Genomic DNA, 12,983 nt, shown 5'->3' on the forward strand with positions numbered 1-12,983 from the left:
CCCCTAGCTGAGAGAGATGAAGCAGGGACCCCCTCTATATTGTATTTTTTTTTACTTGGTCAGCTCTTTTTTCCCTCTACACCAAACACCTCTTTGCCAAAAATAGCAGATCTACAAGCTCACAACGCCTCGCAGCGCGAGGCGTTGTGAGCTTGTAGATCTTAAATTTTTTGGGCTAAAGTTCTACTCAGAATAGGGATGCTAGGGTTCTAGTGCTAAATAATACATAATCACACAAAGATTTGGCAGACCCCCTGTAGTAACTCTGAGGACCCCCTAGGGGTCCCGGACCCCCTGTTGAAGACCCCTGCTCCTATACATATCAGAAAGCGGAAATCTCAGATAGGGGTCCCCGAACCCCACGTTAAGAACCAATGCTGGTAAACAGTTGGTAAAATCTTCGGACCGACCCGACTCCGGATAAGCGGTTGAAGATGGATGGATATATCACTACATAATGTTATATCATTGACCTATATGGAGTTATACACTATCAACAAGGATAGGATGATTAAAAAAGGTTATGTCTGTATCAGATATTACTTTGAGCAGGTGGAAAACTTTAGTTAAAACCCAGTGCCGGTACGCAGACTGATGGTTGGAAATCTCTTGCTCTCTAGACGATAAAAACGAGAGGTTGCTTTTTTGTGTCACGCTGAAAGGCAACAACACCTGTAAAACAAGCCAGAGACAAGACCCACAGGCACTGTAGATCTACCCCCAACCCGGATGGTCTGACATTAGTGGCAAATAATTCTGTAGCGGCGTTCATTTTTTATTCCTCTCTGGAGGAGTCTTAACAGATGGGTTGAGGGGTTTGGGTCTGGCAAGCAGAAATGCATATACTTTCCTGGGATTCTTTAAATATTTCTGCAATCATTTCCGTGTTCTATCAGGCAATCTGCTCGCACATTCGCCTCCCACCAGAGAAAAAACAAGCTATAACACAGATTCCGTCGTTATTGTTTGACCCCGGCCTGATCGGCATTCCCCACACAGCAGTCGGCAGCAGCCGCCGAGACATGCTGCGCAAGCATACAGCGTTCCACATACACACACATGACATTCCACTTCCGCTGAGGTCACCTCCCTGCCAGTCACAGAGGATTTGCTTTAATGGAAACTAGTAGTGCTATGACTTGGTAACATCTGGCGTGCACACAGGGGTCATAGACCCCATAGCATATTTACTGTACAGATATTGTGGCAAACAAACTGGCCATACGATATGCAGTCCAGTGTGTGCGTGTGTGTGTGTGTGTGTGTGTGTGTGTGTGTGTGTGTGTGTGTGTGTGTGTGTGTGTGTGTGTGTGTGTGTGTGTGTGTGTGTGTGTGTGTGTGTGTGTGTGTGTGGTCTGTGCTATGTAACCCAAGTGCTGTGTTGGCTTGTAAAGGCAGCCTCTGCAGTCGTGGCCATTACACATCTGTGACTCAGTGAAGAATGAAGATGACGGTAACAATGCCAGGCCCTCCACACTGTACCATATAAGGTTATCAGAGAGAGAGAGAGAGAGAGAGAGAGAGAGACAGACAGACAGACAGACAGACAGACAGACAGACAGACAGACAGACAGACAGACAGACAGACAGACAGACAGACAGGCGGAGATATAAGAGATTAAAGAAGTGGGGTTGGGGAGGTGGGGACAATGAGAAACGAGAAAGATCTAGAAAGAGCGATGAGAGAAAACAGCAAGTAAGATACAGAGAGAGAAGGAAGGAATGTCAGAGAAAGCGATAGAGAGAGAAACAGACACACAGACACACACACACACACACACAAAGACAGAGAGCGTGTTAGAGAGAGCTGGCATGCATAAGTTATTGTAGCTGTGTCGGGCTGGAGCCATCTCTGGAATTGATCACTCTGTCCTCAAGATCTCCAGAGTTAACACCAGCCTCTCCACAAGACAAACACCAGGCCTAATGAATAGATAATTGGATATGGATCCTATTAATATGAATGATAGAACGAGTAGTGGGGAGGGGGAACGGTGAAAATAAATAGCCTTTAGGTTATAGTAAAACAATCTCGTGTAGCAATTCTGCACAGCGATAAGACGGCGTTCAAATGTGGGGAAGTGTTTTTTTTCACGCGGCTCTGTCGCCGGCGGATGCTTTGAACGGTCGGTCACGAGGAACCACTGGAGTGAGGTCACAGGAAGCTCACGGCACAAGAAGGGGACTGGAGTAAACGAGAAAACATGTTTTCATGAGACAGACAATCAAGGAGGCGGAGTGGGGCCATTTGGTACATATCAAGCCCCTTTCCCCCCCCCCCCCTTGCTACCAAGAAATGTTTGCTACTAGTTCAGACGTCTCAGACTCCCAGGAAGATAGTGTTCTCCGGCCAAATGGTGTGTGTGTGTGTGTGTGTGTGTGTGTGTGTGTGTGTGTGTGTGTGTGTGTGTGTGTGTGTGTGTGTGTGTGTGTGTGTGTGTGTGTGTGTGTGTGTGTGACTGTGTGTGTGTGTGTGTGTGTGTGTGTGTGTGACTGTGTGTGTGTGTGTGTGTGTGACTGTGTGTGTGTGTGTGTGTGTGATGGGAACCATGTGTGGTGTAAATTCAAGGAAGTGACGTATTGGCCTTTTTTGCTTGCCAATGGTTGTAAATGACTGGAGGAAATGAGTGTGTCCAGGAGAATGAGTGTGTGCTGTGTGTGTGTGTGTGTGTGTGTGTGTGTGTGTGTGTGTGTGTGTGTGTGTGTGTGTGTGTGTGTGTGTGTGTGTGTGTGTGTGTGTGTGTGTGTGTGTGTGTGGCCATTACCTGGTGCAAGTTCTCCACCAGGTCATTCTCAGCAGCACGACGACTTTTAGGGGCATCTGGTGGGCACTGCGAACACACAGTCGACAGAGAACATTTATTCATTGTGGGTGTGTGTGTGTGTGTGTGTGTGTGTGTGTGTGTGTGTGTGTGTGTGTGTGTGTGTGTGTGTGTGTGTGTGTGTGTGTGTGTGTGTGTGTGTGTGTGTGTGTGTGTGTTCAAGGGTGAGAGTGAATAAAAGCTGTACCTTTGAGCATGTTTAAGCAATGTGAATCTGATGCATGTGTGCAGCGTAACCCTCATTACACACACACACACACACACACACACACTTACTGTACTTCCTGTTCTAAATTTAAAATGCAGCTCCTGGGGAGCCCCGCAGCGCATGAGCCCCCAAGCCAACGAACCAGGAGACTAATCCCTCTGGAGAGCCTCTCATCAGGTCTGAGAATGTTCCTTTATCTCACTTCTACACTTACACACTTCTGAGGGAACTTCTCACTCACTATAGGATGTATCATTTAACATGGTCTATGGATGTGGAGATAAACTGAACCCAGACCTAAAACCTATGGAGGTGCATGCAGACGCATGCAAGACCACAATCACATTATGCAGGCACACACACGCGCTCACACACATGCACACTACTACGGCTTTCACAGCGCATTTTTGTAGTAATCAACTACTCCCAAAAAGCAGTTAAGCAGTCAGTTTATCAAGGGAGTGCTTGACTGCTTTTATGCAAGTATAGCGGGAGTCTGTCTTTCTCTAAATGCCTTACATTCTCTTTGTTTAACATGGCATATCATGGACAATGATGGTCAAACAAATCTATGTTCACCAACAACCAAAGTTAGGTCCACCTTCGGTTGTTAAAAGGCCATCTCAAAAGCTCTCAATAGCCTACTATTATGTGCTATGATTACATACTCGAAGAGTTTGAAATACATAACTAACTTTGGATATCATTTGTGAAACTACTGTAGTAAACTCATCAATATACACAAATGTCCACGGGTAGCACAAAATGTACGAATGGAATTTCTATTGAAATAATCATTAATAGTTCTGCTATGCTAAAACCACATTCTAAAACCACAGCTGAACTGTCTACAAGAATGCAAAGTGTTGACTGGTGGTCGACTATTCTGTGAAACCCCTAATGCACACAGACATTGACACGTGTGCATGCCATGCATGCATGCACTCACTCACTCACTCACACACATGCCCACCAACACAGCCAACGTGGAAAATACATTAAAAAAGTTGGCCAAAAATATGCTGGGCTCTAAAATAAACCCGGGTACTGGCTGTGCTCAACGTCTTTCCATATGTGAGCAATCACTTGCTCTCCTTTTGTTTATGTGAGCGCGTGTGTGTGTGTGTGTGTGTGTGTGTGTGTGTGTGTGTGTGTGTGTGTGTGTGTGTGTGTGTGTGTGTGTGTGTGTGTGTGTGTGTGTGTGTGTGTGTGTGTGTGTGTGTGTGTGCGTGCGTGTGTGTGTGTGTGTGCGCACGTGCGGTGCGAGCGGGGCAGAAACACACGCTATGTTGTTTTCACCTCAATGAATCTGCTCTCATTTGATCAGCCTTTCTTTTGTCTGACGCCTAAAGACAAACAGCACTGACAAAAATAGTCGCACCAGGAAAAGAAAAAAAACACACACTTAGCCAAAGATGGAGATGAAAACCGACAGAATAAGAGGGAAACAAATGGAGAAAGGGAGAGGGAGGGAAAGAGAGAGAAAAAGGAGGTCGGGGGGTTCTTTTTCAGAGGTGTAAAAAGAGAATTTCTCCACCTCTGAGCGACTCGAGCAGTTGTAATTTAGTCCTTTCATTTAGGCTTTTAGTAAAAATGTTATGGGAACAAACGATATCGGTAAAGCAGAACTGCGGCGACATACTGTAATTGCACACAACGGAATTAAAGGCCGAGTCAATTTGTTGACACCGTAAATCCATGTCTCAGAAGACTATGGCTGTAAGCCCACGTAATAAGTCTGTTTTTGTGGGAGCCTGAGTTAAATAACAGGTACTGTACAGTGAACCGGATGAATCAAAGACAGAGAGGTAGAGTTTGGCGGAGGCAATATTGTTCAATGGCCCGCTCATCCCTGGCTCGTGTCGAGCATGTAAGCCGCCGCAAAACCTCCAATTTAGGTTTTCTCCTTGGTAACGACCGCCGTTATTTTCATGTCCATATTGTAAAGCCCTTTGAGCTGCGTACTGTATGAATGCTGCTACACAAAATTAACCACACGAACCCTAGCGTCCCCATTCTGGCCATGACATAATAGGCAAACATTTGTCAAAATGTGTCGACCTAGAATCGCACAACGAGCTTGGAGATCGAAAATATTTGGTGTAGAAAGTAAGGAGGAGTGGTCGAAGGATAGAGTCCTGTGGGGACCCCGGTCAACAAAGTATATAAGGTTTAAGTGGTCGAGTTCATTATTATGTATTAGTATTAGAAGTAGTATAGTAGAATTAGTAGTTTAATTTGAATAGTTGTAGTGATAGTGATACTGGTAGATAAACCAGATTTTTTATCTTGAAAGTGTGAGAACAACTGATTTAGAAGGCATTTGTAGAATCAGGTCTCAATGGCATGTTAGATGATTAGAGTAATTGTCACTCTTACCCGAGCTCCAGGTATCTCACAGCAGGCCTCCTGAATGGCCAGAGAGGGGTCACAATACAGCATCACCTGCTGGATGTCCACCTGAGGAAGAGAGAGAGAGAAAGTATGTTCACACGCCAGCTCTCTAGACCAATGGTTCTCAACCAGTGGTCCAGGGACCACCAGTGGTCCTTGAGGGGGTTCCAGGTGGTCCCCAGCTAAATGATGGAGAGTTGGTAACCAAATGGAACCTTATAGATCTTTAACTCTTGATAGTGTAAAATGAAACCCTTAGGGGTCCTTTTGGCTTAGTTTACAATCTATCTACAATCTATTTACAATGCTGTGATTCCTGCTGATGTTGTGACCTATCAATGTAGTTTAACAGCTACAGAAGTGTTTCTGTACACATTTGTAAATCAAAGCATACAGTATAGTCTGATGATGCCAGGACCTAAAAAGGAAGCAAATGCATTCAAAAGCTAAATACACATAAAACAGACTTAATGGGAAGGATATTTCTTTCTTTTTTTCAGTTGACAATGTGCGACCCCACCTTCATCTACCCGTGACCTCACTTGGGGTCTCGACCCATAGCTTGAGATAAGTTGAGAGCATCTTGTACATACACAGGGCCAGACTTACCGTTGGGCTAGGGTGGGCTGCAGCCCAGGGGCCCCCAACTGGGGGGCCTTCGAATTTTGGGTGTTTTTTTATTTTTTTATGATCAAATTGTGAAGTATTGCAATTCAATTCAAGTGAGATTTGATAATTAACCGAATTAAAGTAACAAAAACCCGAAATAAAAGGGAAAAAAACAGCAAAAAAATGAAATTTACGCACGTGCCAAGGGGGCCTACTCTAGCCCAGGGGCCTCAACTCCTTTAAATCCGGCCCTGCACATACATGTCTTGAGATATGGAGTCACAAGCCGCTTCTTTTCACCTTACAGTGAGGAGCTTCACCACCACGGCATAACACGTAAAGGTCCATTTGTACACTCTCAGAGTTACGGACCTGTAAGGATCCATTTGAAACTTCCCATAGGAATCGTTAATTAAAGGGAACCGTTAAGAGGGAATTGTTAAGGAACCGGAATCGTTCAAATCCTAAAAAGAATCCCAACCCTAGTCCTGACCAACCAGTAGGGGGCGCTAGTGAAGCGTACGGCGAACACCCTCTCCTGAGCGGCGGCCCACAGCCAATTGTGTTAGTTGGAGCGCCCAGCCAAGCCAGAGAGGCACCGCAGAGGAATCGAACCCCAATCTCCACGGCCAGTTGACAGGAACTTTACCCTGCACAATTGACCCAGACGCCTTAACTAAGTACAAACAGCACAGCAAGTCCATTCATACACATTAGGAGGCGCGCGCGTGTGTGTGTGTGTGTGTGTGCGCGCGCGCGCGCATGCGTGGTTCCGCGCGTTTCCTAATTCTCCCTGAGCTGGGCCTCAGCAAAGACCCAGGCTTCCTTCTAACTAGGCCAGTTAATTGATCGTCAAGCTAAGTGTCTGGATTACGGGGATCTATTCGCTGCTAATGGGCCCAGCTCACGGCAAACCCCAATCTCCCAGGTAAGCATGCTCTCTTTTTAATCAGGGCCTGAATTAGACTGCTGCAGGAGCACAGCCTGTGGGCATGCACGCACAGTCGCACACACACAGTATAGTCTATGCAACAATTGTTTTTGAAAGATTTGGACAATAATGATACCTCCAAATTAGGGAAGCCAGGTGAAAGTGGTTAAACTACAGTAATAATCATATGAATCCAATTTGAATTTGTTTATGAATTTCTTAAAAAAAAAAAAAAAATCCCTCCCTCACCTTTTCAATCAGCCCCCCTGGCTGCCCCCCCCCCCCCCCCACGTTGAAATCCTGTGATATAATGCATGCAAGACTGTTTGCACTCTCGCTCACAAAGAGGATGGAATTGTTTCATTACAAAAGTCTCTTTCCACCCAAGGGGGGTTTGGTGAGGACTGCAGGCAGCGCTTGAGGGGACACTCGTTCACAAGTAACACATCGTTCCGTCTCCCACTGGAAACACACAGCGAATGCGCCTCGCGCCATTATTAACCCACTTAAACCGGGAACGCATCTGTGTAACTAGCTGAGTGCCGCGCTATGAGCTTGTATATCTGCTATTTTTGAAAAATCGTGAAAATGTGTGCAAATCTTTGAATATATATATATGTTTAAGCGAACATTTTTAACTCAAATCTTTGCTTCTGGGGGTTCCTGGAACAACATATTTTGCGATGGGGGTCGGCGGCCAAATACATATAATTTTGGGTGGTCCTTGACATGAAAAGGTTTGAGAACCACTGATATAGTAACTAACAATTTTTTTCAGAAAACTGTTAGGATTTAGAAGACATTTGTAGAATCGGAAGCTCAGGCCTTAATGGGTTAAAATGCAATGTGCCATGAATGTGATCAATTATAATGTAGCACACGGTTCTCCGGTGTCTTTCTCTATAGGCCATTCTCTGAATATTAGAAGTTTGATGGGAGAACTGAGCTACGGTGTGTTCATTATCAGTTTGGTTGCAGATGAGTAGACAGGACATATGGTGTATAATTATACTTAGATCATGTATAATGCAGGATTAAAGTTGAATGCCTCCTCAGTAGTTTAGCAAAGAGTGGCATAGAGGTAAGGGGAGGTGAACTGCATTTGTTTCTACAGTACATTGTTGGATGTACTGTATTCTGCTACAATCGCTATACATCTGTTAGGATTTAAGATGTGTAAACAAAACTTTTGCAAGCATCCGTTTTACAGCATGGTTGTAGGGTAGGCCGTTAAAGAGTATCCGAATATGCTTATCGGCTTCATGGTTAATTTGCATAATAATAAATGTATTCTGCATTTTCCTGATGCCGTTATTTGGTTATGGGGAGATGTCATTATTTTAAACAGACTCAGGGAGGCGCAAGAGAGTAATCTATGTCCAAGAGAACACTAGAATGAAAAAAATATATCATTTCCGCAAATTCTGTGCCACGCCGGGAGCTTTAGAATATTGAGTCAAAACTAAAAGAGCGAGTGACAGCGAGACGAGAGGAACACAAAATGTCGAAACATCTCAATTAAGTGCAGAGCTCCTTTTTCTGCTCCCTTGGCATTAAATCCATTAGACTGGTCGAATGTTCACAGCCTCCGTTTCCACAGACTGGCCAACTTAGCCAGGCGCTATCTCTGTGTGCCAGGGACGTCGGTTTCCAGCGAACCTAACAGTCAACAGACTGCGCACTAGATTGACACCACAACACGTCGACATGTTGATCTTCGTTAATAAAAATGCTTAGCCTACGCGTGCGTGCGTAAAAGGGTCTGGCGCAGTTTCTTCAGACTCGGCATAGACCCTCACCACTCTAGAACATGAACACAAGCAGCCAGTCTGTATGTTGCGGCTTCAGTAGTAACTTACTATCAATAGTATTAGTTAGATTGGAGAGGGAGGCCAAGACTCTACGTCTTGTTTGTATTTTTGTTGGAGCCTACTTTCAAAACACTAAAACCAAATAGCCCAGAGACTGCACGGTTTTGTGCTTAAATGAAAGATTTAATTAAAAAACAATTATCGTTGTGCTTGGTACAGACATGCGCAGAGCATGTTCTGTCAGGGAACTCGGTGCAGTTGCTGCTGCTGCGTACTGCTGTCTGTGCTGCTGATGCTTGCTGCTGCCAGGGTTGCCAGATCTGCTTATTATAATTTCCCCGCAAGATTTTATTTGAAAATAGCCGATCTACAAGCTCACAACGCGTCGCATCGCGACGCGTTGTAAGCTTGTAGATCTGCTATTTTCAAATAGCTGATGTATATGTTAAAGTGCTCATGTGGCCCATAGTCGCTCCTTTTGGGCTGGTTTTCTTAGACCTGGTTGCTTGTTTCTCTCACAAAATCTGGCAACACTGGCTGCTGCTGCTTTAAAACGGCTGCTCACCCTCCACCACCCCAGCTACCACCTGTCGTTTCGGATCTACTTTTATGTACCGGGGAAGATCCAATTCATCGCCAAACCAAAAATAAATATATTGCTCATTTTATATTCAAATACAATAAAATACAAATATTGTATCCATTCATGAGTTGTCCTGACAAAAATATAATAATGTATTTTTTACCTCCACAGGCCCGGCATCGGCGGCCCTGATACCGAGGAGAGTGTGTCCGTCGGTGGGCAGCTCTCCGCGGAGCTCCAGGGGCTTGGTCTCGATGGAGCTGCAGTCCACGTGCAGGGAGACGGCCTCGCGCTTAACGCTGAGCGCCACCTTGTGCCACCGCAGGTCCAGGAGCGACGCCACGCCCTCCCCGCTGAACATGCAGCCCACCAGGTCGACGGCGGGGTCCGCTCCTCTGGCCCGCAGGGACAGCGTGCCCTCTCGGCCGTTCAGGTCCAAGGAGAACTGGAGACAGATATGGACGTTAATGATGAAAAAGGAGAGGAAGAAACGGATGGGTGTGAAAAAGGTAAGGCAGGGAAGTTTGAGTGGTATAAAATAAAGATGAAGAGAGAAAAAGGGGGGTTGAAACAAAGCCATTAAAAAGATGGGAATAACATTTGCAATTATTCAAGACAAAAGTGTTAATTAATTCTTTAGAAAGCACAGTTTTTCCCCTCTGCCTGTCTGAGACCTTTTTACCATTACCTTACCCTGAGGGCTCGCTTTTGAAGAACTGAGAGATACATGAAATCCTATTCAAAATGCTCTGACCCTGTAAGACACTATCCAGCCACAGAGTAGACCTCTCAAGAGCCAAAGCATTAACCTAATCCTGGGCTGATTCTCTCGCGGTACAAGCTCAGTTAGGCACAAATCAGCTCAATGCCTGAGGTTTGGATGAAGAAAAATGGAGTGCATCTCAAGTTGGGCTAAAACGGCGGCGACAGACACTACTACTACTACCATCTCTGGAAAGAAAAGTTGTAGAACACAGTATGCACTTAAAAACCGAGGCGAGGTAAGCGAGAGAAGACATATTAATTACACACACCAACAGTACAGCCAATCAATCAACCCTAATGAGCCACCATGGCCACGATCCATCATACACACTGAGTATTTAAATCGGTTCCCAGTCTCCCCGTGATTATGGGAACTCTGGCGCTTTATCATCAAACACACGTGCATAACAATGAGGGGGGAAAGAAAGGAAAGGCCACACAGATGATGAAAAGAGTGACGGAGGAGAAGACGGAGAAAGAGGAGGGGAGCGGGGTTGGTGGTGGTGGATGAAGAATAGGAGAAGTGCCGAGGAGAAGAGCGGGGAAAGAACGGAGGAAGAGCGTTAAAAGGTGTGAGAGGATGAGAGGAGGCATCGACGAGGGAAAGCGTGCAATTATGCAAAGGACAGGCAAGAAGCTGAAAGACACCAGATGACGGGAGCGTCCATTAAAGAGATAGACAGTAGAGGGAGAGACATAGATGAGAGAGAAGGGGAAAAACAAGCAGAGAGAGAGAAAGAAAGAAATTAAACAGAAAATATAGATATAGCCAAAAAATGGGTGAGAAAGGAGGAGTGTGCAAAACTGAAAGAAAAACACCAGTGGTGGGGAAAAGTACTCAAATGTTTTACTTAAGTAAAAGTATCAATACTGCAATGTAGAAGTACTCTGTTACAAGTAAAGGTCCGGAATAAAACATTTACTTGAGTAAAAGTACAAAAGTATTGGTATCAAAACGTACTTAAAGTACCAAAAGTAAAAGTACTAAAATGTTTGAAAATAGCAGATCTACAAGCTCACAACGCGTCGCATTGTGAGCTTGTAGATCTGCTATTTTGAAATAGCCTAGGTATAAAATAGGGCTAAAGTGGTTAATGTATGTTTCATAATATAATGATTTATGTCTAAAAAGTAACTAAAGTTTTCAAATAATTGTAGTGGAGTAAAAGTACAATATTTGCCTCTGAGATGTAGTGGAGTAGAGTTAAAAGTATTGGAAATTGGAAATACTCAAGTAAATAACAAATACCTAAAAATTTTACTTAAGTAAATGTACTTAGTTACTTTCCACCACTGGCTAAACTGAAAGAAGAATATATGCAGAGCAGACAGACAGACAGAGATAAACTGTGCCGTCGTTTATAAGCAGCAGACAGACAGACAGAGAGAGAGAGGGAGAGTCGTGTTGGTACTTGTGGATAGCCTTGCTGGTCGGAGATCTGGAGGAGGTAGAGGGTGTCCCTCAGGGCCTTCTTCTTCAGGGCCAAGGTGAAGACCAGCGTGAACTCTTCAGGCAAGCCATGAGGGAACACCTGACTGGGAGACAAGAGGCGTCAGTCGGCGAGAGCTAGACACTGTGGCATGCAGGCGCAGGCACACACCCCCCCCCCCCACACACACACACACACACACTCGCGTGCGCGCAGCACACACGCACACACAGTGTGAGAAGCATTTCAGGGCATGATGGATTGTTTTCCACTGTCGTCATGTATAGATATTCAATGCAAGTTCAAGGGGCAATACATTTCTGTCCACTAGAGGGTGCATGTGAGCACTTCAACTAAAAATAACCCTGATGCATCATTTATAGCATGTTACTTATAGCTAACCTGGAAACATCTGCAGGAAATAACTCTCCTCTATGCAAGTTGTACTGTTTAATATGTCTGAGGTAGCTCACATACGTTGTGTTTACAAAACAGGAGATTGTCTGTCACGGTGGCATGCTGTGTAAGCACCGAGAGCCATCCGATAAGCCAAAAGGAAAACAAACAAAAAAGAAACACCACAACTTAAAGAGAAAACAAAACAAGGGTAAACATGCGATGGAGAGACATCTCGGCAGCCAAGAGAATGAAGTTGTCTGCCGAGTTGCAAGGTAAACAAGAGCGAGGAGTCCGCTGCCACGCAGTGGGAATTTCAAAACAGGCTACGCTCAGGCCTATATGGTACACTTGTGCTGAGGAAATTGTTTCCACGCATACATTTCCTGCCGATATTCCCGGGTTGTTTACGACAGCAACACAAAGAGGACAACACGTTGTATGATGTTAGGAAAACAGTGGTGTGTGTCCTTGGGAGCTGCATACAAACACAGCAATTATGCGTGCGCACGCAGATGTTAGCGTTAGCATACCAGCGTGGGGCGAATATTCACGCGAGTGTGCTTGTTTGTGTGCACGCCGTGCGTGTCCACATGAGCATATCCCATGCAGATTACATAATGAAAAGGGCCTATGGCGAGTGAGCCTTGGCATTCTTTATCGCACGAGATGCTGCTTAACCCCATCCCTCTGTTTCTGCATATTAACCCATAAAGACCGGGAACGTATCTGTGTCATTTTTTTTTTCTTTGGCTTAAAAATAGCAGATCTACAAGCTTGTGGATCTGCTATTTTTTGAAAAAATCTTGAAAATGTGTGCTTTGCCCCTGCGGGGGGGGGTCGCTAGAACTAAATATTTTGAGATGGGTGTCCGCGCCCTCAGGTCTTAATGGGTTAACATTTTGGTTGCTTCGCCTTCGGTCAAGGGCATCCAAACAAACACACGGCAGGGAGTGTGGATGTAGCGGGATATGAGAGGCTAACAAATATGGTATGCCCATCGAATGACAAGACTCGCTGAGATGAGACACACT

General features: G+C 45.1%; 1 protein-coding gene across 1 annotated transcript in view; it reads right to left on the reverse strand.

The window, feature by feature from the left end:
• Positions 1 to 12,983, reverse strand: part of col16a1 (collagen, type XVI, alpha 1) — a 141,399-nt gene that overhangs the window by 90,285 nt on the left and 38,131 nt on the right. Inside the window, exons 5-8 of the mRNA XM_080441983.1 lie at positions 11,536 to 11,659; positions 9,522 to 9,803; positions 5,410 to 5,490; positions 2,766 to 2,831 (exon numbers count right to left, since the gene is read on the reverse strand). Of these exons, the coding sequence (XP_080298109.1) occupies positions 2,766 to 2,831; positions 5,410 to 5,490; positions 9,522 to 9,803; positions 11,536 to 11,659 (553 nt within the window). The remainder of the gene's footprint in view (positions 1 to 2,765; positions 2,832 to 5,409; positions 5,491 to 9,521; positions 9,804 to 11,535; positions 11,660 to 12,983) is intronic.

The sequence above is a fragment of the Gymnoscopelus braueri genome (genome assembly GCF_963280865.1).
Source record: "Gymnoscopelus braueri genome assembly, chromosome: 11".
In the NCBI taxonomy this organism is placed as follows: domain Eukaryota; kingdom Metazoa; phylum Chordata; class Actinopteri; order Myctophiformes; family Myctophidae; genus Gymnoscopelus; species Gymnoscopelus braueri.